The 26,660-nt window shown below is 37.6% G+C and overlaps 1 protein-coding gene across 2 annotated transcripts in view; it reads left to right on the top strand.

The window, feature by feature from the left end:
• The window catches only part of LOC139115580 (cytidine monophosphate-N-acetylneuraminic acid hydroxylase-like), a 44,741-nt gene extending 18,340 nt beyond the window's left edge, over positions 1-26,401 (top strand). For both annotated transcript variants that reach the window (XM_070677821.1, XM_070677822.1), the window contains exons 2-15: positions 9,592-9,683; positions 11,381-11,490; positions 12,582-12,772; positions 13,595-13,742; positions 15,168-15,249; positions 15,392-15,529; positions 15,930-16,065; positions 16,863-17,006; positions 18,255-18,302; positions 18,817-18,943; positions 19,188-19,310; positions 20,108-20,223; positions 21,046-21,176; positions 22,773-26,401. In XM_070677821.1, coding sequence (XP_070533922.1) covers positions 9,592-9,683; positions 11,381-11,490; positions 12,582-12,772; positions 13,595-13,742; positions 15,168-15,249; positions 15,392-15,529; positions 15,930-16,065; positions 16,863-17,006; positions 18,255-18,302; positions 18,817-18,943; positions 19,188-19,310; positions 20,108-20,223; positions 21,046-21,176; positions 22,773-22,906 — 1,720 coding nt within the window. In that variant the 3' untranslated portion in view covers positions 22,907-26,401. The remainder of the gene's footprint in view (positions 1-9,591; positions 9,684-11,380; positions 11,491-12,581; positions 12,773-13,594; positions 13,743-15,167; positions 15,250-15,391; positions 15,530-15,929; positions 16,066-16,862; positions 17,007-18,254; positions 18,303-18,816; positions 18,944-19,187; positions 19,311-20,107; positions 20,224-21,045; positions 21,177-22,772) is intronic.
• Positions 26,402-26,660: the final 259 nt, after the last annotated feature.

Genomic DNA, 26,660 nt, shown 5'->3' with positions numbered 1-26,660 from the left:
TTTACATACCAGGGACCGAATAGAGACTAGGGCGGCTTTTTGAAAATTGAGTCTCGAGTCTTTCAAAGTACTCATGTCTAGTATAACCTTTATGTTTCAGAAAAGTTATGGAAATTGTTTACACTCCGTGAAGCAACAAAGGTCTGGGCAGGGTCATCATGGCAGGGTCATCTTCGATCATTTATCTATAGCTTTAGACTCTTGTATAGGATTTTAACTGTCTAAGAAATCACATCGACCATTTGACAGCAGAACATATAGACTTTGACTTTACAAAGCGCTGGTATATTGCTGCAGTACTCCATACACTAGCAATCATGAAAAATTGTTTTTATTCTGTGGGCTTATTTTGATGCACAAATCAGAGTTTATGTTTCTTGTCGCGTCTTCCTTTTAAGTCACCAATTTAGACAAGTTCAAACTCGCTTCGAGAATGTAGACGGGACGATCACATTCCTATTTACCGGCTTCATTCTTCACATAAGTTGTTTAGCCTGTGTTTGGCATGTCGTCAAGGCAGCGGGTGTGACTAGTGACCTTCCTGGGCCGACTGTTACCTATCGCGTGTGTCTTTCAAATCATCAAGGCAAAATTCAAATTCACGCAACAATCACGCCAATAAATGTAATTGGAAAAATATTCTTGTTCCTGCTAGTCGCGACTACCAGCTACGAACGAGCTTTCGCGCCAATAACCACAAAGCCACTCTTGGGTGCGGATTGTATGGACGGTGATCGACACGGCAGACGATAAAAAGTAACTAACTCAGAAAAACCAAGCGTTAGACTCTTATGTTGGATGTTAGCTGTCTTAGAGATCGCATAGACTATTTGAAAAAAAGGAACGCTCTTGACTGTCTGTCACTTTGCAAAACTCTGCTATATTGATGTAGCATTCCATGTCACACTAGAAATACAGAGAATTTGGACAGACTCTGGAATATGTTAAGAATAATACTATATTAAAACAAATCAGTTATCAATTGTCAACTGATGAGGTTTTCTCAAGCTATCCTTGAGAAGATTTTGAAACATCGTTCAGTTTATCTTTCTTGTCGCGTGCTTTTCATGTCACCAGTTTAGACAAGTTCAAACTCGCATCGAAAATTTAGACAAGACGAGCACATCCCTGTTTACTGGCTTGCATTCTTCACATTGTTGAGCCTGTGTTTGGCGTGTCGTCAAGGCAGCGGTCGTGACTGTCTATATAACCACTCAACTACAGGCATTCCTCGGCTGACTGTCACGCAATATATCTTTCAAATCACAAAGGCAAAATTGAAATTCACGCAACGACCACTCAGATAAATTGCAATTAGAAAAATATTCTTGTTACCTGCTAGTTGCGACTATCTGCTTACGATAACAGCAAAGAGCAAGCAAAGTTTGAAATGTCGCCATCTCTACATCCGATTTTGTTCAGATTGGCCTTTACACTGTCGACGAAAAGGTAATAATTTACATACAGTCTGTTAACTCCAAACAGCTAGTCACAGCTCTTATTAGACATTTACCTTTCCGAAGTACATCTACCTAAATTTGTCTTTACGCTGCCGACAAGCAGAAATAATGTACATACCATGGACCGAATAGAGACCAGGGCGGCTTTGTGAGTATTGAGTCTCGAGTCTTTGAAAGTACTCAGTCTAGTGTAGCCATTATGTTTCAGAAAAGTTCTGGAAATTGTTTACACTCCGTGAAGCAACAAAGGTCATGGCAGGGTCAACAGGGCAGGGCAGGGTTATCATTGCAGGGTCATCTTCGATAATATATTTGTGCCCGTAGTCCCTGATGAATGTACAAGTTTGACTAGTAAAACGGAGATTGTCACTCCATTGAGCTTGTTGAAATATTTTAACTTCGATGCAAATATCCTTTCACTGTGAAAGGATGTTGCACGTACTAAAACTGCATGATTCTTCAAAACAAGTTATTTAGGGCGGAGTTTCAGGACTAAATCTTAAAGTTTTTTCCAGTACCGTATACAAACAAATGAATGTCCATACCTGTGGATGCGAAAAAAGTGGGACTATTTCTGCCTTATCAAAGGCACAAAGTCGCTGTTTTTTAACTTTTTTATAAACTTCGTTTGATATGAAAGTAGTTTGTGTTGTTTGCTTTCTTGAAACATGCTAAAATACTGGCCAATTCATCAAAACCTAAACTCTGCTTGACGCAAGACAAGTTCAAGTATTCATAGAAACGTTTTACGGTCTGTACCAAAAAATCAAGTTCCGTGCTCAACTCTCCCCATGCGTGACTGAGCATACGCTGTTACATTTAGTTTGGTCCTCATGCTACGCAACCTTTTGTAGTGAAATCTTAAATGGACGTGCCTTTCATATAAAAAAGGATGGCCTTTTCAAGTTCACGTGTTCACACATGTGAGCTTATGTCACAGCGATTTCTGTCTGTCTGTCTCTGGGCCCGATATCTCAAAAACGGCTCATCAGATCAGAATCAAATCTGGTACACAGACTCTGTTTGAGAATGGCAAGAACTGATTAGTTTTTGGTGGGTATGGGTTGCATATTTCATGCTCATTTGCATAATTAATGATGTTAGAAAAAAAGACATACATTGAGAACGGCTGCACAGAATTGGATGAGATTTGCTACAAATGTTGATCACACGAAGATATATCAGCTGTGAAAGATATTAAGGGGTGACATGAAAGTTAATTGCTAATTTGCATATTTGATGAACTTTCCTAATTAGGGATATTTATCTGAATTGACTCAATCAAAATTGACAAAACCTGGTAAGTATATTGAAGATACTATGATTTAACATTATTGGAAGTCATTAAGTATTTGTACGTCAGCCAATTCATAATTTGTATATTTAATGAATTCAAGCCTGGAGGTCTCTAAAAACAGTTTTTGAAACTTGCTATGTATATTGATGATGTTATATTTTGGATATTATGCATTTTCATGTCAACTATTTCATAATTCGTATATTCAATGAGCTTTCACAGTTTGCATTATAGCTTGAAGAACTTAACCAAAGGCAATTACACTTGCTCTATGAAGTGGCGATACAATGACAGCTGTCAAAGAAATTTAGTGTTTTTATTTCAGCTAACTACATATTTACATACTTAATGACCTTTGGAATTACGGTAATCTGTGATAAATATTGTTCACGATGTTGATCATAAAACAATCAATGAAGTTGCAAATATGTAGCAAAAGTTAAAATTCAAATATGACTGCAATATATACTGAAACACGTGAGCATTTTCAGTTCATATTGGTCTCTTGTTGTGGCAATGTTTATCTGTCATAGGAAAGCAAGTCATATTACGAAAAATCAATTCTGTCCAACAGCCACAAACGATGCCATGTTTTTGCATTCAGCAAAGGGGTAATTTTTTAACAATTGGCAGTTATATATTATCGTCATTTTGTACATTTAATGACGTTATGCCAGTATTCCAAAGGTAATATGACAAAAAAGTAACAAGCGACCTAGCGGCCAGTAAAGATCCGCTGTGTCATGTAGAGAATAACTATTTTTGATATATGTGTTGATGAAGAAGGTGGAAATCGTTGATAGCTCATTTCAGTGTCCTGATAAAAATGGCAAAAATTGTTGAAAAAAACATACATTTGAAGATTTCATCATGATTTGAACATATCACGTTAAGATCATCCCTAAGAACCTGTCAACCAAAGCTGTCAGACCAGTAGTTTTTTTTTTAATTTTTCGAAAAAAATGGCAAATATTTCCCCCAAACAAAATTTAAGATTTCATTATTTCAATGTATTATATTTAAATAACCCCTTGGAATCAGTATACACAAATATCGAAGCTATCAGACAAGCAGTTTTTTAAGAAACAAATGTTTTGACTATAAACTGGCAAAAATTGACCGCAAAAATACAGATTTCATCATTATTTCAATATATCACATTTAGAGAATCTGTAAAAAATTGTAAACCAAACATCAAAGCTATCAGACAGATCTTGAGAAACACATTTTTGAACAAAAATGGCGAAAATTGCCCAAAATATAAAAAAGTGCAGATTTCATCATTATTTCAATACATTATAAATAAGATAACCCCTAGGAACCTGTTTACCAAATACCAAAGCTATTAGATGAGCAGGTCTTGAGAAACAAATTTTTGACTAAAAATGGCAAAAATTGTCCCAAAACTACAAAATTGCAGATTTAATCATGATTGAATATAGTACATTTTGCTTATCCCTATAAACCTTTATACCAAATATCAAAGCTGTCAGACAAGCGGTTTTGGTGAAACAAATTTTGTTACCAAAAATGACAAAAATTGCCTTAAAAATACAAATTTGCATATTTCTGCACAATTTGAACAAATCTGAAATAGGTCATCCCTAGGGACCTATATCCAAATTATGAAATCTATCTGACCTGTAGTTTTGAAGAAGATTTTAAAAGATTTTTTGACCAAAAGTGATCAAAAATTGCCTTAAAATACAAATATGCAAATTTCACCACAATTTGAACAAATGTAACTGAGGTCACCTGAAGTAAACTGCATAATAAATTTCAAAGCAATCGGACATGCGGTTTCAGAGGAGAATTTTTTTTTACAAAAAACAGCAAAATATGCCTCAAAAATACAAATATTCAAATTTCACCACGCTTTGAACAAACTTAAGTGAGGTCACCCCTAGTGAACTGCTTATTAAATTTCAAAGCGGTCGGACATGCAGTTTCAGAGAAGAAGGTAATTGTTGACGAGCGGCGGACCGACAGACGACGACGGAAAATCAGCCTATTTTAAAAGTTCCGCGTCGCTGACAGCAGAGCTGAAAGAGCGACTTTGTCTTTTTAAGGTGCAATGCGACTAGGGTATACAATGCAGGATGCGAGGCACAATATTTTGCCCAAGGTCTCCGCTACGTAGCAATCGCTATGGGGTAGCAGTAACTAAATGTACTGGAACTACATAGACGTCCATCCGTAATGTGTTAGTGTGCTCGTTCAAGTGTTAATGCTTCCGTTATAGTACAGAAAACCCGGACTTCTGAAACATACAGTAGGCCTACAAACTCTTATGGAAAGCAAGAATTTCAAATTAGTACTAGTGTGAAGTGCATGTTGAACATCTGTTTGTCAATAAATTTTTCTCTTTTGAAGTTTTCATTCACCAACGTAACTTTCTGCAATTTTTAAAAGGTGAGTAGTTTAAAGTTTCTCATCGGATTTTTAAACATTTGTAGCCCATATACCACAAGGTAGCGAATGGGTAGCCGACATTTTCTCCATCCCGAATATGTCAAAAAAGTAGCCCATAGGACACAAGGTAGCGGAGGGTAGCCGACGGGTAGCCGACATTTTTTCCATCCAAGTGTGACAGTAGCCTTTTGAACACAAGGTAGCGGTGGGTAGCGGACATTTATTTTCACTAAAGGATTGTTTCGAAGAGTCAAAAAGCAGTAGCCCATAGGACATAGGTAGCGGAGGGTACGGGACGGGGTGACACAGACAACACACCAGACGGATGAAAGACAAAATGTAAACTTACAGACAAATATGCTCGAGCCTTGCAGCGTCATCGTGATATTAGTATTTCCCCTGTTACATATATGAATATTTTAATAAAATATACTTCTTTCTGATTGTGTTCGTCAATTAATAAAAATTACAATATCCCTAATTTACCGATTCTTTCTCTTTGTCTTTGTCGATCGATCGAATACTTTCATCCCCAATGTCCTGTCTTAATTTGTCTGATTACTGTATCGTATACTATTAGCCTATTGTGATGTGTTCCGGCAAATGATCACACAAAGATATGCCAGGCCCCAGTATTGTACACCAAAACGGACATTTTGCGAGATGTTTTTGCGAAACGACGAAAAAAATGTCAATATGGCCCGCGGCTACACCAGGTCATCCTCAGCATGAGGAGGAGAGACTCCTGCTCAAGACAAAGTTTGCCTATTTCAAGGCAGGGAAGTGGGGACAGTAGCGATTGCGATAACAATAAACAAAATTGCTTGAATAATGAACATACTATCTATTCTACGATATTTTCTGCACATTCAACTTCACCATGAACTAATAATTTACAGGTCAATAATTGATATTTTTTAAGAATTCCAAATATTATTGGAGTATAAAGCATGCCGCCATTCACACGTTAGTCACTTCGGGTTATGGTCATAACAACTTTGGCAAACCCAAAATGTCGAGGTTATTTTGCATTTATTAAAAATTACACCCGTCTGTGCATGTAACTATGGCATTAGTTGGTGAATTACTGACTGATTTGCATACGCCAGGCCGTGGATGGTGTTCTGTAGATGTGCCTGCTGTTGTTATTATGATGTGTTCAGTTGCCTGCCTTGGTCGTGAAGGAGTAGGCTGTGTCCCTAGCCGCTTTTTAAAACATTGTTGAAATGAACGACCAAACACAACATGCTTTCAGAGGGGCGCAGGGTATGAGCCTAAAATTGTCCTGGACAATTTTTTTTTTCGGCACGTCAGTTTACATCCTCATCAAGCAAGGTCATGCATATTTTCGTGCGACTGTATTGACAGCGATCGACATGATAGACGACGAAATGTTCTCAGTCTCAGAAAAATCAAGCTTTAGACTCTTGTCTAGGATTTTAGCTGTCTAATAAATCACATAGACCATTTGACAGCAGAATATATAGACTTTCACCTTACAAAGCCCTGGTATATAGCTACAGTACTTCATACACTAGCAATCATGAGAAATTGTTTTTATTCTGTAGGCTAATTTTGAAACACAAATCAGAGTTTATGTTTCTCGTCGCATCTTCCTTTTAAGTCATCATGTAGACGAGACGAACACATTCCTATTTACCGGCTTCATTCTTCACATAAGTTGTTTAGCCTGTGTTTGGCGTGTCGTCAAGGCAGCGGGTGTGACTGTCTGGAATGGTCATTCACCTAGTGACCTTCCTCGGCCGACTGTCACCTATCGCGTGTATCTTTCAAATCATCAAGGCAAATTCAGATTCACGCAATAGACATCAAATCAGGTCCAATAATCGTTATCATTCAAGGTAAACTATGAAATTTACCAGGTCCAAGGAACATATAGATAATGACAAAGGCAATGGGGCCATCTTGAACCACGAAATAGTGGTGGTACCAGGTGTCCGGAATGGGTAAGCGTACCCTGCCAGCTAGCCGCACCCGTCAAGATTGACCAAAAGCGACAAATTCATTGTTATTTGGTGAATCGATCACGCCAATAAATTGTAATTGGCAAATGTTCTTGTGTCTGCTACGACTACCAGCTTACGATAACAGCAAAGAGTCATGCACATTTTCGTGCGAACACCAGACTGTCCAAAACCCTGAAAACCCAATTCCGAGGCGATTGCCTGGTTAAAGTATGCGAAGGAAGAAGAAAGCTTCTAAAAAAATGCAGTGAACTGTGAAAGTAATGAAAGACAGTAGTGGAAGACATTCAGCATTTTCACGTCAGCCAATCGCTAATTTGCATTTACCAATTAGTGAAATTAGACTGGATGGAATTTGAAGTTGAGGAAACTTCAAATGGATATTGAGTCGATGATATTGCGGTAGTGAATGACATTTTTCATTTGCACGTTAACTTGTATGTTATTTGCATATTTGATGAGATTTCACAATTTCACGTGTAAAACTTGGAAGGGCTTCACCAAAGGCTATCCAACATGCTACATTAAGCGATAATTCAATGATATGACAGCTGTGAAGAAAATCTGGCATTTTTCATTTTAGCTCATTATTACTTTGTATACTTATCGATTTTGTTACTTACCAATTAAGCTACAGGAATGTTTAGTATGCACGACATAGCTAACGTATTTTACGTAGGTTTTACGATGCTTCTAAAGTATTGCGACAATACGAAGGCACAATATGATTTGAAACAAAGTGACTACTTGGCAGCATTTTATCGTTTGATTGTATCTAATGCGACGAATCATTACTGATCGTTTGGTTTATAATGCTTAATGGCTTTTGATTCTCGTATCCTGTGAGAGTTTCGTTTGGGTAGGGGCTTATTCAAAATAAGATGTATATCATTTTTCTGATTTTTGTATTTATTTTATGATATTTGAATATGCTGTGTAGTTAAGGCGAGTGTTCCTATCTTGATTATTCATGTACATCTTATGAAAATCATTGTAGAATACCCATTGATTTTATGCAGTTGACTTGATGATCATTTGCAGTACCTCTTGTACAGAATGAAACAATGTTGCCAATTTGTCTTGGCATACAGTACGGTGACGCAACTTTTCAATATGATTTACAAAGTGGATTCTCATTCCAAGTATTTTGTGAAAGTTTCAAGGAAATGACAATATTACAAGTAGAATTTTTGCATATCTAGGTATCTTGCCCAATAGCTGTGTACACCGAAAGTCGACTTTGGCGAAAAGATCTCCCAAACACATACCCCTGGATATGCGAAAATTTTCAAAACCAACATTATCGATTCTGTCACACCTTACCAACATCCATTATCCACTCAGGTGACAATTTCGTTCAGGCTTTGCAGCGCTGGCCTGTACGGGCCGACGCTGCACAGCCAACAGGTCAGAAAAGCCGGCGCATGGCCCGTGGGCTACAATTATTGCAGCTAGCCTGGGTCCTTCTTAGCCCTGCCATGGTACTTGTTTTAGCTCCATGTCCCTGCGTACGATACTCGTGTTCCCAGCGCGGCGATAGAGGCCTAACGTCTTCCGTCCACCACCGTATAACGCCGGGAACACACAAATCGTACGCTGGGCTACTAGGGTCTTCCTATGGTCTTGTGAAACACACAATCCCTGCTGTGTGCAGCATCGTGAATGCAACGTTTTTTTTATGTAAATCCACAAATCCACTTGCGACCATTAACATTAAATGAACATTTGGAAGTAACTATCTTGTTTCGAAACCGAGGATGTATACATATCAAGTTCCCGAGTCTAGCTGTGTGAAAACGAGTCTGTATATAAAATTTTGCAGTTGTATTATGAAAGCGAGGCCCTATATATATAAAATTTGTGCAGCTATATAAACTTCTTGCGGCTGTATAAAACGAGGTCCTATATATATAAAATTTTTCAGCTGTATCAGAACGAGGTTGAATGTAAATGTTTTCAGCTGTATGTCTCGAAAGCGAGGCTGAATGGCTGAAAGCGAGGCAAAATATTCGTCCTTTATCAAAGTCGAGGCTCTATGTATGTATGTATGTATGTATGTATGTATGTATGTATTCTACATGTACGAATGAATACACTATATGCGTGCGCGTATGATTATGTGAATGTATATGTATGTATGCATACATATGTATGGCCAATGTATGTGTATATGTATATATATATATATATATATATATATATATATATATATATATATATATATATAAAGATTTGGCGCCTCGTATTATCTTATCTTGGATTTTACGCATTTCATGTCATAATGTTGTGGTTACGTTGCTGCGATTTGTGCCAGTGTCAACTTTGTAAGCTGGAAAATGCGTGACATAACGACTTTGTTGAATTAATCATTTGACGAGAAGTAAGAGAGAGAACCACCATCTTAACAGCATTTTGTTTCTGACTTTTTGTTGAACAGCGTTCTAAGATGCACCAAACACGGCTGGAAACTGGATTGCTCAAATATGAGATACGTTAACCCACCGGACAGTTTCAAACAAGAAGAACTCGGTAAGTATATTTCTCGCTTCATTAAATAATAAAAGTATACGCTAAGTACTGTAACATGCCAGCTTTTCTCGCTGTATTAATGGTAATGACCATTAATTCATTTTCATTGATCGTGTCTAAAACCGGGGTCGAATATATGCATGGTCACCCATTCATTCAGTATATTTCAACATGTCAAACAATATAGGTAGTATCTCGCATCAAACAAAATTCATGAACCAGATATGAACTGAATATGCTCACGTGTTTTACAACAGGTTCATTAATAGTAGTACGCTTCACAGAACAATAAGATATATGTTATCACTATATGTAGCAGGTTTTTTCAACTTCGCACAGTACTCTCAGAGTTTAATCACTAATTACAAAACTTTATTTAATATGCAAATGAGCTGTTAATTAACTTGACACTGCTCAATGCTTCATGGGACAATAGATATCCATCAGATCAACATTTGTAGCACGTTTTATTTAATTTAGTGCTGTAATTTTAGAGCAATGTCACTAATTACAAAATTCATTAAATATGCAAATAAACCCTAAATTAACTTGACACTGTTCAATGATTCATAGCACAATTAAATATTTATCAAATCAATTTCTGTAGCATGTTTCACAAAATTTGGTGTCGTAATTTCAGAGTTATATACCTAATTACAAAGTTTATTAAATATGCAAATGAACCCTTAATTAACTTTACACTACTAAATGCTTTACAACACAGTTAGATATTTGTCAGATCAGTATATGCAGCAGTTTTCATGACGTTTGATGCAGTTATTTCGGAGTTATATGACTAATTATAAAACTTCATGAAATATGCAAATGAGCTAATTATTAACTTGACACTGCTCAATGCTTCTCAGTACAATTGGATATTTATCAGATCAACATCTGTAGCAAGTTTCATCAAATTTAACGCTGTAATTTTGGAGTAATATCACTAATTACAAAGTTCATTAAATATGCAAATGAACACTTAATTAATTTCACACTACTAAATGCTTTACACTACAGTTAGATATCAGTCAGATCAGTATCTGCAGCAGATGTATGCAAATGAGCTATTTTTTAAATTGACACTGCCAAATGCTTCTAAGTATAATTAGATATATATCAGATCAATATTTGTTGCAAGTATCATCAAGTTTCGTGCAGGAATTTCAGAGTTATCTCACTAATAACAAAAGTTCATTAGATATACAAATAAGAAGATAATTGACATGACACTCACAGTATCATCATAATGTTCTGAGACTGTCATCTGTGAAAAGTTTCATGAAATTTGGTGCAGTATTTCTTGATATATGTCTACACTGTCATTACCGTCTCCATAGGGAAACCATTGTACGGAAAAAAAACAATATTGCATAACTTCATTAATATGCAAGCCACACTAACCAAAATCTAATCAGTTCTTGCAAGTAGCATATGGTACCTGTGTACCAAATCTGACTTGAATCCGTTCAGGCGTTTTTGAGTTATCGTGTAAACAGACAGACTGACACACACATACACACTCACTAACACACACACACACACGGACAGACAGACAGACATCGCTATGACATTAGCCCACGTGTTTACATAAGTGAGAAAAATGGCCGACTTTCCTTTCACTGGACAAGACGGAGTTTTTAAGACTTGAATACTCGGCATGAGCATATTTAAATTTAGTGATTTATCTTTCACAATAGTTCCGGAGATCTGTGAAGACGGGAGTCTTTCTCTGCTAGAACTCAGACCACCACAGCCCTGGCAGCAGGATGCGAGGGACCCCCAACCAGTTGCACCTGGTGAAGTTATCGTAAGTTACGCCATTAATCAGTAGAATTGTGATCGCCTTCGTGGAAGAGTTTCACATGTCACAATGGCAAGTTACACCATTATTATACAGCATTAAACAGCATTAGGTGTGCTAACGTGGGTGTAGAAATATCACCGATGAACAAACTGAGAGTGACCCAAAGAAGTTTGAATATTTTGTTGAATTATTACTCGGGCCACTTAAAGGTAGTATGCACCTTTGAAAGTGAAATACGACGGTGAGGGAATCGCAAGTATAGCGCTGAAGGCACGAGCTGGGCATTCCGAAAGCTTACGTTGACACAAGGGACTGTTGTCTGTTGCGGTATTTGGGTTGCTATTAATTATTCATGAGATATAACATCGAGAACAGGGTGGAGGCAAGAAATGAATTTGCTGTCGCCATGTTGGGTTGGTACTGTTTTCAGCTGGCAATGCCGTGACCGGTGACCTGCGACTCGCTTCAGCTGTCAATCATTTCCTCTGCATTAGGTTAAAATAGGGTTTTCCCGATTGTTGTCGTTCAGGGCGCAGTGGCAGACAACAGTCACTCGTGCCTTAGGGCATCCGCTACTCGCGTCTTCGGCGCTTCGCTTGCGACCCCACCCCACCCCCACCCAACTACCGTCGTATGTGCGAGCATGGATGTACCTCCATGGTGCGAGAGACTACATCAATAAGAGACAGAAAGGGCACAATTGACTGTCGACAGTCTAGTATCCTGCATATGTTTACTGTTAGGCTATCACCAGAAGGCTAATCTATTGGGCAAAATGCAGTTGAAAACCAGAGAACGCAAATAAACATGTGAGCCAAAACATAGAAGAGTGGTTATACTAAATGGACCACGTGCAAAAGGAACCTACACTCAACAATGAAGGTTAATAACTGCATTAAACCCTTTCAGGCCCTTGACCGCGCGTAATTGTCATTTATTCTCCCTTCAGTATTATATTAATTCTATTGGGAGGGCAAATATTTCCGTGCGACCATTTTGTTAAAAAATATTGGCCCACCGAATGTTAAGTCTGTCCAATTCCTCAAAGCTTTCTGGAAGTCAAATACTGAACGTTTTCTATGAATTATTTTCAGTTGACCTATTTCACGCATGCGTGTGTCGAGATGAAATTCGGCGAAGTCCGTATGTTCACTGATCCCTGGTTGACAGGTCCAAGTTTCGCACGTGGTTGGTGGCTGCTACATGAGCCTCCTCCTAATTGGTTAGATCGCTTGGCAACTGCAGATTTGATTTACATCAGTCATTTGCATTCCGACCATCTCAGGTAATGTTTAAAATATAATGAATTCAGAAAACTGAGCTCAGATAAAAACCAGAAAAAAGTGATGAGCGATATCAGAGTGTTATATCTGATTCAGATATCCATCGATCGATTTAGAGGACAGTTCCATTTGATAACAGTTTCATGGACATGATGAAGCCTAAATGAACGTTTACTCATAAGTCGAGTGCTATCTTTGATTCAGAGGGGTCAAATCGTTTCGAAAAAACCAAAACAACATTTGTGATAATGTAAATTGGGTTTACCTCCCTTAAAGGTATACTGTCACCTGTTCTAATTTTGCCACAATTACCATGGAAAGAGAAAATCTAACCAATCACAGATTTTAAGCGGGTGGCCTCTTTTTAAAAACAGCGCCCTCACATAGGCATTGTGAATACCAAGGAACGCCCCTTTGACCATATATGGGCATATTTAGATTACAGGTGACTGTATACCTTTAATCATCTGTGTTTTGAGCTCTAACCTAGTTTTCAGCTATTTTCTGATGTTCATGGCATTATACTTATAAACATGTCCAAATAATTCCTGTCTTCGACCGTTGATCCGTGTTGGTCACTTTCAGTGTGAGAGTGCAGAATTGCTACAAATCAAAAGGTGGCTACAAAGTCCTCGACGAAAAATCAAGAGAGGCGATTTTTTTAGATTGTCTCATAAAGAACAATCATTCTACTCAAAAGATCTGAATTACTGACAAATTAGTGCTCGTTTCTTATACATAGTTCAGAACACGAGTTCTAAAAGGAAGATAATTGTTGTCGCATTTATCAGACTGTTTTTAAGTGCATTTAAATTCGATTGCAGTTACCCGACCCTGGAACTGCTTGAGAAGAGAAATCCAAATATTCCCATCTTTGTCGGAAATACTTCAACACCTGTCTTCAGCAAAATGAAGCACCACAAAGTCAAAATGAACAACATTAATATTTTGAAATTTGGAGTATGGAAAGAGGTACAGTAAGACTTAAAGGGATACAGTCGGAAATGGGCTCAAAGGTGGCATGGGACCCAAACGACCGATACCGAGGCACGATGGTGATTGATGAAAGTTAAAACATGTCTGTCATAATCTACATTGTATAAGTTAGATGTTGCAGCTATGATGATGAGGTGCATCTAGATATCGTGCACGGAATACATTGTTTGTGAACAAGAAACTCGCACAGGCACAGTTCCGATTACTGTTTCCCTTCAACACAATTGGAACTAATTCGGGATAATTGGATCTTCATATGTTTCAAATTTCTCAAAAGTGTTTGGTGCCATATATCTGAATGTTGTAATATTACAAATTACCAATAAAAAACAAGTGTGTAACTCAAAAAGAACAGCAGATGAACTTACATTTGCAGGTTAAAACGACCTTACTTCACCATCAAATTATCCCAAAATAGTTCCTATCGCTGTTTCCTTTAAGGCCACCTGAAAAAAGTGAAGGTTATCAGTAGTCTTAATTGAACGTTATTCAGTCTTTCTCGTCTTGTTTACATGTTTTTTTCTCATGTTCTCCAAAATTGGTCTTTGTAGGATAAAGCCATACAGCGATTATTTTCGACTGCATTTGTTGCACAGTACAATAAATTACCCACAATGCAGTTTGATTTGTAAAAACGAGATTAAATTTTTTATAACTTTTTCAGTACTGCCCGAAAGCAATAATATAAAACCTCTGGATACTTGATTAATTATATCTATTGAAAGTAGGATTAGATATTTCAGTATAAATTTCAAAGAAACCATTAAATAACGATAAAAGTCACATTCTGCAGGTACTACAAATGCCATACTTTTAGGCAGCAACTTATGACAAACTGAAGGGGTCATTCTCTGAGGAAACTTAGCATGCAAATTTCTTTTGTCTTTCTGTTTGGAAAAAAATCAATATCCTTTTGTTTCATAAAACAGGTGCAACTAGTCTCCCTACTTTTCATTACATTATTCTGTATGGCTGAAGACACAATCAGTCGAAAATTTTACAAAAATGTTATCTCCTCTCTCAATCAAGCATTCTTTTCTCAATCATTTAAAATGGGAATTGAGAAGAATGATGTCCTCAAAAGTACGATTTCAGAATTTACAAAACTAGTCTGCGAATGTGTCTACACATGGGAGACACAGTAGATTTCACTGAAGAGTTTCCGTGTGTACAAATCATGATGAATTATGGGAAATCTTCAGTACTGTGTGTTGCCCCTTGGTCTATTTTTAACTCTTTTGTTTTGGCGTCCGATAAGTTCCAGACCTACATTCATACTCGGTTTTATCTTTGTCTTATTCAAAACACGGTCACGAAAAACAGGCATTGACACAGTCATAGAACAATATTTCACATGTACTGAAACATTTCAATTTTCACAATATTTTGAATGTCTTGCAGATCAACGAAGACCTACGCTTTATGATACTCATGGACGGTGTTCATCCTGAAATGGACACGTGTATCATAATTGATTATAAAGGTAATTAACCGTCCTTCCTAATGTTAATTACTGAATGCCTGAAAGGTTGGGTTCAGAAAGGCACAAGACTTATGAACAATAGGCACGGTAATTTTAAGGGCAAATCAAAACATCACGAATTCTCAAATCTTATTTTTTTCAGGTCATCTGATTTTGAATACCGTTGACTGTACCAATCCTAATGGTGGAAAGCTACCAGAAAACGTTGACGTTATGTTGTCCGACTTCGCTGGTGGCGCCTCTGGTTTCCCAATGACATTCACTGGAGGAAAATACACTGGTATGTTGTTCGAACTAATGAATGCGTACAACATAAAAGTGTAAATTTACTGTCAGGGAGACGTGAACAACACAGCGAGATCACAAAGATACACACACGCATTTATCTACCCATCCTTCTTTGATTCAAACATAAATTTGTATGTATGTATGTATGTATGTATGTATGTATGTATGTATGTATGTATGTATGTACGTGCGTATGTATGTGTATGTACGTGCGTATGTATTTATGTATCTATTGTCTTTGTACGTATCTAGTATCTATGTGTGTGTATTTTTGTACGTATCTATGTAGTTTTGAATGATTGGATTATCGTATTATTGTATTATTTAAAGTTTAACCAGACTCCCCTCTTCCAAGGCATTGCCAATTCCATCATTTTCTCTCTGATACGCAGAGGAATGGAAGGCAAATTTTATCAAGCGAGAGAGGACAAAACTCCTTTACTACAAGACCCAAATCGTGCGTCAAGTAAATCCCAAGGTTTACTGCCCATTCGCTGGATATTTTGTTGAAGCCCACCCGTCGGATTGGTAAGGCTGGGATTCGACCTGTCATGATATCTTGCACCCAGCCTTTTAGCTCCCGTGTTCACATACTGTGGTGTAGCATTAAATGCAGTTTCCATCATCTACCGAAAAAGGTGAAACTTTCCACGTGTATTGATGAAATAATGATGTAGTAGAGGCGAACAATATTTTGCATTTTACGTCGGCTAATTGACGATTTGCGTATTTAATTAACTCTCACCAATAAGGGTCATATCATGAAACTGAAAGAACTTGACCAAAGTGGTGAAAACTAAGTCTATTGATTTTACAATGATATAATAGAAGTGAAAGACATTAAACATTTTTTTGTGTGACCTATTCACTTATTTACATATTTGCTAAACTGTCCCAGGTATTGATGTTTAAGCAGATGCAATTAATCAAAATTGATGAACGTGCTATGAATATTAATAAATATACAATCATATAATAGTTGTGAAAGACAATATGCACTTTCAAATTAGCCTATTTGTAATTTGCATATTTTATAAGGTGTCAAGATTTAGTGCATGAAAACTGAAGGATAGAAGGATAATCGAACTCTCTAAACAATGTGATGATAACCATGATATCACAGCAGTAAACAAAAGTTAGCATTTTTCTCTGCAGATAATTAATGTGCATATATATCGTGATTTTCAAATCTTCGTGATTTTGGCACTTTTTGTAACGCTAACCACGCACGCTACTAACAATCACACGTGTGAAAAGATCACAAATGACGGCCCCATCCCCGGAATACGTGGTGTTAAAGCCATTCTTTATGTTGATGTTTTCAGGTATATCAAAGCGACGAACACGAAGAATGATGCGAAAGCCTTGAACGAACTGATAACGAAATTTTCGCCAGGTATTCGAACCTGGACACCAGTGCCGAGCTCAAGTTTGGATCTCGGTAAAATTGTTCGAAACCCTGGAGACAGGTAGATACAATATTTCATTTTTAAAGAATGATGTCGAATTAGTTGTGAATATACAGCGTTATACTAGCTGTGGAGTTCGTTACTTTTCTGAACTAAGGTCAACCATAGAGAAACATAGGTAGAGTGGCAACGGGTATTGTTTAAGGCGTGAAGCGGTTACGTAACCCATCCATGTTCGCCTCGCCTCAGGTTGCTCTCGCCTCTCTTTTCCGAAGAGTGCCGACCATGAATCCTTCGGTAATTTTCGGATTTTCGCCAATTGTTAAGCGAAAGTATGTTCGGCAAAGTTTGTGTTGTTGTTGTCGTGTGATGCTGAGCAGAATTGATGTGCTGACGAAAACGGGAGTGTTTTGAGCTTCAGGAAAATGAGTTTTACCGTTTTAAAAATTCCTCTCATATTTTTATGAATATATAATGAGTGTTTTTGAACCAAATTTGAAAGCCTTTTATCGATACTGTCTGGTTTACCCAATGGTTTACGGTCAGTCATACCCTCTTTTACACGTGCGTCAAGGAAGGACATGTTTATGAAACTGCTGGCGTGTTATGTTTTGATTCGCGTGAAGCAGTGTTTCTGGCCTGAGTGCTCACAAAGTAACTATGGTTGCTACGCGACTGGCAGTACGATGCCATCTCGTCGTATTTTTTGCATAATCTCGTGTAATTATCAACCACAAACAAAGCCTCCAAAAAGTTTAACACCTTTGGAGCTCATTTTAATATGAATAGCCAATAGTCTACTAAAACGACCATGGAACAAAAGGCATGCAAGCGTTGCGACTCTGCCTATGTTACTCTGTGGGTCAACCTAGGGCTCTGATCCACGTGTGGGTCTGAGTCAAGGGTAACCCTTAGCCGAATTCTCCACTGACATAATTCATCGCATTCACATCTCATATTGACAGTATCTCTAATAGTGACCACGCGTTATTTGTATCTCTATGTCAATTCTATAAATATAATTATAAATGAGTATGAACTTTCTTGTGATTGGCTAACAACTTTAAACCATGTGATGCTACGCAATCAACTTCGCACATAATTACATGCAGTACTCAATGATATTGCTTTGTCTCTGCAAAGTGGATCAATAGTGTGGTCATGTTCGTAAAATCTTGAAAGCTGTCAGGCGAGAAAAATGGTTAAATATCTCAGTAATGATTCTCAATTTCGTCATGTCGCTCATGAAATGGTTGACGTATGATTATTAGTCAACATGTGTGATATTTTGTTCTGTTTCCGGAGTAGGGCTGCCATTAAAGCCCCACCAGAAGGGACCAAGATATTCAAAGACAGGTAAATCAGCAAAACTAAATTTCCAGTGCATATCTTGTGTAAGCAATGAAAGCAACAAGCTGGATCCTTCAGTTTGTGTTGCTCTGTTTTTGCCAGATGGCTAAGGATTTTGTCACAAGGAGGATTGCCAGCAGAGCCCTCACGAGACCAACCTCAAAAAAGACTGCTGTTTGTGGAATTGCTTAAAATTTGTCTCAGTCTTTATAGTGAGTGAATTACTGTTGAAAACTTGTTTTTTTAAGTGATTTCATTGACACTTATGAGATCAAACTATCCGATATCCCCAGTCTTTTTGTTTGTTTGTGTGTTTTATAGTACAATCCATTCTTCATGATTTTATCAAAATTTGGACCAAATAAATCGCAACTAATAAAGACGTTTTGAAGTAACGAATATCCTAAATCAGAAAAAAGTGAATCTGCTATTTCATTCGGAAGCTTTCTTTTTAAAATTGACAGGCATAAAAGATAAATAATTTTAGTGACTATGAAATAATTTTATTTCAATATTTCAGCTGGGATTTTGACAGGTACATATCTCGGATAAATGCACACGTGACTAACGAAATCTTTGCCTTTCCGGAATGGATTGAGTTTTACTACAGGTGGACAGGATTCAAGAACTATAACCTGGTTCTGCGGGTCAGTAAATTCAAACTTTGCTTAAGAGTCAGTCTTTTTCGTCGCAAAGAATAATAGATGGAGGACTGATAAGCCATTGGGCAGGATAAAAAGAACATGCGCAGTGCTCTCGTTTCTACTGTTTACGGCTTGGGGAGGAAAGCAAGCAACTAGATTATAACGATGTGATTCACCCACCGTATTGAATAATTCACATGTAAGCATTAGTTTTAGTTACTCTCTACATTGTCCATTTTACGGGTAGATGATTGAAACCGATGACAATTTCGAGCCCATCGAATGTGGTTACGATTATCTGGTCGACTTTTCCGGGGAGATACCGACGTTTCCAGACGCCAGGCCCGCAAGGCAGCACAACTATCTGGAGGTAAGTTATTGGTCTCAACTTTTTTTTTAAAAAAGTCTTGTTTTGTACTTGGCGTAAGAGTTTAATAATTAGTATTCGATTCGGCAACTTGGAAGATAAAAATCGTCATTTAACCCTCGGTTCGTTGTAGTTTCGGTGGTGAGTACAGTGGTTTTCTTTGAAGCAGTATCGTCATTAGACATATTGTCTAAATCGAGGTGTTGTCAACACTGTCGGGTGCAATTAACAGCTAAGCGATAATATCAGTCGATCATAAACGAATCAACTCTGCAAAAGTTGAAAACACCGTCTCCGAGACGATCAGACGTAGTCTAAACAACACCACCACATATGTCCACGCACTGTCCAAGTCTTATCACTTTCTTTCAGGTGTAGTTGTTTTGACTACATCCGACCTGCTGCAAGACAATGTTTCAACATTGGCAGAGTTGATTTCACTGTGATCGACTTGAATTACTGCTCAGCTGATAATTATGCCTGAGAGTGTTGCCAACACCTCAATTTAGACAATATGTCTACTTCGCGTAATGTCAATGCTACAAAGAAAAACACTGTAACATTTTTGGATACATCTTTTAACTGATGCAGTGCGGATTTGTTGCTTCAAAATTTTACCTTTGCGATTGCAAAGTCAAGAATGCTCAAATTCCCTATCAAGGCATATGTACACAGCGTGAGACAGTATTGGCGCCTTATTTGGCAATGGCGCCTTACCTTCTGTATTTTAATGTCTCATGTTCTGTGCAAATATTTCTGAAAATAGAAAGACCTGCTGTACCTATCTTTCATCCCAACAGGTTGAGAATAGAATTGGCGTTCACAGGCAGACGGTCGTCTGCGGAATGTTATGGGACGACCTCTACATTGGGTTCAACAACCGTATCAGTCGGACGCCGGACACCTTTCATTACCTGTAAGTCGATAAACGATGTAATGAGTAGCTTGATTTCATGCAGCAACTTTTTTTCAAGTCTACATATATGGACAAGTATGGAAAATCTTTCAGCCTTTCATCAGCTTCTCAGGTAAATTAAATGATGTTGAGACGACACATGACGTCACATGCCTTTGCGCAAGTGTCGAAGACGGTAAATCCCGACCACTAACCTTGTCAGGGTACCAACAAACCCGACAACCTAGAGTGGACATACAAGGCTGCCTTTGCCTTCTCCGCCTTATTTCTGCCGTTTTAGTAAATAGCATTCGGCTAACAAACATAACTTTTTACTGCTTCTGCATAGTAAATTGTGAAACGTCTGGAAAATCCACAGATCCGATAGCATACTTGCCTTTACCACTCAATTTTAACATCGATACTTAAAGCTGGCCAGTCTCTCTTAAAGCTGTAAGCATTAAGGTAGTATGCACCTCAACACTGAAAGTCGTAAACTTTCAATTTGGTACTAGAGGAACAACTACCTAACGTTTACCAATTTTAAATTCAACATAGGAGCTACACCTGCGTTAAATCTACGACGGTAAAAATTCTTCTTGAAAATTTGAACTTTTGATCCAACTTTGATTTTATTTCTATTTCAACGTGCTTTTTATTTAGCTTTTTTCTTTTGCTTACATTCCCTTTTAACAGATTTTTTAATGTACAGTGCCATTGAACAATTTTATCGGATACTGGCACTTTATAAATTTTATTGATTGATTGATTGATTGATTGAATGAACTCCAAATATCTGTCCCCGAGGCGCATATAAGTCATTTATTTCCGAATTATTTGAAGGTTTTGGAATCACATGCAGATATTGTTGCCCTTGGAACCTCCCGACTGGGACGCATTCTTGAATGCTCAAAAGGCGAAGAAGATGAACCAACGATCAGTGTGGAAACCGAAAAATCTGTCTGAAGTAGCAGGTACTGTTGCCTACTGTTGATCGATATCAGTATTCTATGACACATAATATACTCAGCTGCTTTGCAAGTCAGTGGCTGTCAGGGCTCGAAATTAGCAGTAGTCCCGCGTCCACAGACTGCCAACTTTTCTCCGGGACTACCAAAATCCATTAAATGGTAGCCCACATGGACTACCAAAGCCTGGGAACTGAAATTCAGTCAGTACTTGGCATGCAATTTCCGGTCCGTCATTTTGCGACGAGCTAAATGCAGTCAAATCCAGATGGACACAGAAAGGCCAGAATATGTCTTTGTTACGCAAATTACGAAGACAACCCTGTGGTGGAACTTTGCAACAAAGTTTCAATATCTAAAATCTGTCGTACTTGAACGAAAGGGACAGGAAATGATGGCCAATGAAAACGTATTTCCATTGCATTTTGACAAGGACCGTGATTTTGATCATAATGTATCAATCACAATTACACGAAAATTATGCCTCGTCCCTACAGAAAGCCCATGGTCTACTTTAGCCCTAATACAGTATGTCTCAGTGCTGAGGAGGCTGTGTCGATGTCATGACGACTATCAAAATTTGCATACAACTCTGAGAGTGAAAGGGGTTGTCAATAGGTCACCAAACTTTTTGAGTATCACTATCGTCCATTATACCTTTTTCCCTGGATATTAAAGGTGTGCAGTATCCACATCAAATGACTAGAAAATCCACGTTATTCGCAGGATCTTGAAAAATAGCCTTTTCTTGTCTAGTTTACGAAAAAAGATATCCCTGAACTAAAATATGCATGGGTTACCAACTTCTGAAAATGGTAGCCCAAGTGGACTACCAGGGAAAAAAGTTAATTTCGAGCCCTGGCAGTAGGGATAATTGGGTGACGAAGAATTTGTATTCAGCCCACAAAGGTGACTGCGACCTCCTGAGATGTTGCATATCACTATGAGGAAACTAAGTCTGCGATGAGAAAGTGGGTGAGACTCTAATTCACCTCTTCCTAGTAAGAAAACGTGTTCCCTCACTGGTATTATCACACTTCCAGTGTGCCAGGAACGTGAGAAAAGGAATTCTCAGCACTGACCAGCGACGATGGATTGGTGAATATTGTGGACGATTCCGACCGCTAAGTCCGCAAACTGCTATAGGGCCACCGTTTTCACCATCGGTCCTCGGGAACAAAATCAAACTTTTCTAATCAGGAAGTGGTGAGAATGACAGTAGAGTCTCACCATTTGTGAAGAAGTCACTTTTTCACCGTAGTCTCACACTTTTGCCATAGTATATTGATATGGAAATCATAAGGTTTAAAGATTCTTGTGATTATTGTGGATAACAGCAGGAGACGTGTTCTGTCTCCATGCGAACCGAAAGGAAACGACATGTAAAACGATCAGTGTATAGAGTGTTCTTGCTTCTTCAACGAAAGCAAATCTAAATCTTTCAAAAGTTTATCATGTTCATTTTATAATACTTCAAATGTTTAATCGAAAGGACTTTAAAGCAATAGGTAATGAGATTGGTCTCCTGGTTTCTTCTGACAATCTTTACTTGAAAACATATTCGCTTAGCCATAGTTTTTTTTTTCACTTTTTTCCTCACAGGAAAGCCTAACTATAAGACCAACGCACCTGACGAAGACAAATTCTACATTGTCGCTACCGCTGCGGTACCTATCGTCCTTGGAATAGCCACAATTGCCCTGATTGGGTTCACACGTTCTGTATTCAACAAGTGAGGAAAAGAATAACCACAATGATTCAAGTTCTTCCAACCTTATATTGGTCGTCGTTTATTAGTCCCTGCCAGGACTGACGAAATCCGGCAGGGACTAATAGATTGAATGAGTGTGTCCGTATGTCCACAGAGATATCTCAGAATACCTGGACTGATTTCTTTCAAACTTTGTACACGGGTAATACACTATGGTAGACATATGCACGTCAAATTGTTTTGGTATACGATCCAATATGGTCGCCAGATGGACGTTTGTTTCATGTCTGTTGGCATTGTGGAGCTTTAAAATCTGATTTCTTTCAAACTTCAGACAAGGTAAATACACTATGACTCAAACCTGAATGTAAAATTATTCTTTGATGCAATCAAATTGGCTGTCTGGCGTCCATTCAGATCTAATTTTTGCACGTCCAGACCTGTAACTCAAACATTCCTTCACTAATTTCTGTCAATCTTTACAAAAAGGGGATACACACTGGTATACATATGCTTGTAGATTTTTGTTTTGGTATTTGGTATTGTTTTAACAATTTCTTGTTATTCGATTCTCAAATTTCTGAATCGAAAAACGAATATGAATCCGATGCGACGCAACGCAATTTTCTGAATCCCATTCGATACATGAATCTGAATCAGTGGCAATGCAAGATGGAAAGCAGAGGCAAGGGAGAGCTACATTCGCACCTGCAAATTAAAATCATATCTGGCGAACGTTTCATTTTGAACCTCTATCGCCACAGTGGCGAATTGAAATTTTGCCTTGTAGTGAAGGCAAACTGATAAGTAAAAATTCTGTCGCGATTCGACAGGTCGGGTTAGAATGGCGACATTTTGAACCCAGTGATTTCATCTGGCGCTATTAATTTAATAAGCCTAATAATTAAGCAAGTCTCGCAGGATTAACCCTAAAAGTTTTGCATTTTAAAACGCGGATGCGTGGATAATCTCAATTTTTCGAAAATTATTTCATATATATAAATGAAATAGAAGTAATGGTAAGGATAATTTTAGTTGAAAATTCTGAGAAAACAGTGAAAATCGAATCAAGCGAACTGTTCTAGAGAAAGTCAATGGGAGTGACGTCACTCCCAGGAGCACTGTACTCAACCCGGAAGTCAAAAACATCGATGAACACGTCAAAAATGTGTGTAGTGTAGCCAACATCCGACAAAAATGGCGAAAAATGGTTAGATTTCTTCTTTCTAAGCTTAACTGGGTGATTTTGGAAGCAAATCAACAAGTCTGAAGACCGCGAGAACGATGTATGGATGATGTATGGACGAGACTGAATGCTAGACCACTATGTGTTCACGAGTCACGATGCGTATCCTTTTCTGAGACGTAATATGAAAGGGCTGCTCTGGGCCGTGAATGTAAACACGGCCATGAGACCGTCTTTGAGCCGAACTCTAAACGATATTATGTATATCAGTATTTATGTCTGTGTATGTCTGTATGTATGTATATAGGTCTGTATCTGTATATCTGTCTGTATGTAAAATCACGGCGTCGTTTTCAGGCTTTCCGAGCCTCAAACATTCATAGCTGACCTATCTAAGATTCTATTTTGCCATTCATTCATAACAGATAACAAACTTCCCCCTCGCAAACGTAATATGGCAGCTTGAAGTAAGAATTGACGTGAAGTGTAATATTACCAGGCTCTAGAATACTGTCCTCTGTCTTACTTTTTACCAATACTACAATCTATAACACCTTACAATGCTTCTTTGGTCCGCAGCCTATTTGTCTTTGCACATTTAGAAACTTTCAGAGTATATTGCTTTTTTACGTTCTTGTCCGTTCGCGAAACTGAATTACTTATCTATTCCTACGGAGTAAGTGAGAAACAGTGGTACATTTCGATCAACAAGTAAAACAATTTGCATCTCAAAAAAGAAAATCGAAATTGCGCTAATTTTCAACTCACAAATGGTTTTATGATTTTGATTATTATTACTTTTTAGGCCTATTTTTAAAATTAAAATCTTTGGTCTGAGATTAACATATATAGGAAATAGGTATATACTGCTGTTAAAATGGCACTTTGCAGCCATCCAAATTTGTTCTAAAATCTCGCGAGATATTTTTGTCGTGAGTAAGAGAAAAAAGTTTTGGGTCGGTGGTTTTGAACTCACTTGTTGCTGAAAATAGAATTAGAATTATTTGTTTCGTCCAATGATAGAAATACACGTTTCCAGGGTTCATGTCCTAAATTACATTACTGGTCTTTTTGCCGGAGATCCGTATATCTTTCCTTCACAGATCTGACTTTGTTGTGTGGAACAATACATTGCTGTCAGTTCTGTGCTGTTTTGTGTCTGTGTTTGTAGAACATGACCATGTATTTAAGAATTTTAACCTGTTGGATTCTTGATGGGTATGATTGTGATTATTTTACCGCCAAGTTAAATTCAAGATGACGCCATTCTCTCTGTTTCCTTTACATGAAACTGTGAAATTTCCTATTTCTACAGTACAAAAGAGTGAAAAGGTTAACTCTTAAAGTTTCAAGGACGAGTCCGCACGACTTGAAAGCTGTAGAGACCAGCTGCAGCGTGTCGTTAATATTTCATTCCAAAGTCCGTACCTTCAGGCGTATTCCGCCCTAGTTAAATGATGAGCTTATTTTTGTATGCGTCTTTGTATGTGAGCACATATTTTATCTCTGCTCTACCACCTGGACGTTTAAAGACTCTTAGGTTAAATTCATAACAGCCACATTCTCTTTGTATACTCTGTTACGAAAAACTGAAATTCCGATTTTTACTTCAGCCAAAATGGTGCAGAGTTAATTGTTTGCGTTTTAAACTGACTTCTCTCAAAGTGAAAGCTATAGGCGAGCATTGAATGATACGATTTTTACATTCTGGTGTCTTTGCCCAAGGGCACATTTTAGTCTGATAGCGGCCCGGATGAATATGGGCGCCGACGTAGTTTGTTTTTCCGTCTGTCAGTAGCCCTATATTTGTGTGCCTGCTTTATTTTTCGAACATTATGTGCAATTTCTGTCAATGAACTGAAACTGAATTCAAATTCGATCACAAGTGCACATATGTAAAGAATTAACTCAGTACAGACATATGCATATCACGAGGAGCTCAAAAGTACAACCATTTATATAATTTTGAGATGTTTTAGCCGTTAAAGCAATAGACAGCACCACCTTCGTCAGGTAGTTACAATATCATTACAACAATATCTTTATATTTTTAAAAGGAAATAATTCTATTAAGGGCATACTGCAAATCTCAGAAGTGCACATAGAACACATTTTTGTAATTTTAGAACATTGATTATGAAGATGTTATAATCTGTGAATCTTTTTAATAGAGTGATCAACCACGTTTACAGCTTCATTTATTAAAATCAAAGGGAAATGTTGACAATTATTTCAAATTTTCAGAAATGGCGTGTTGTGTATATATTGGCTAACTATAGAATACTGACTTTTCAATAAAGGATATCTCAATACTAATAAAGTGATTTAGTTTATTTGTTGTATTAGCATAATTTATTCACTGCGTCACACATTGCTATCTACCGCTGTGACGTAGTACTGTTAACTCCTCAACTAGTAATGTTAGGTTTCCTGAGAAGACACCATAAAAAAATTACATGACTCTTGTCAATAATGATTCTTCTGGACCAACCGATTTTATTAAATCCAGTCTCACTCAATACAAATAAATATATATATATATATATATATATATATATATATATATATATATATATATATATATATATATATA

Source organism: Ptychodera flava, chromosome 17, assembly GCF_041260155.1.
Source record: "Ptychodera flava strain L36383 chromosome 17, AS_Pfla_20210202, whole genome shotgun sequence".
NCBI classification, from domain to species: domain Eukaryota; kingdom Metazoa; phylum Hemichordata; class Enteropneusta; family Ptychoderidae; genus Ptychodera; species Ptychodera flava.
Note: the sequence above shows the minus strand (reverse complement) of the source record. Positions and strands in the feature narration are given on the sequence as shown.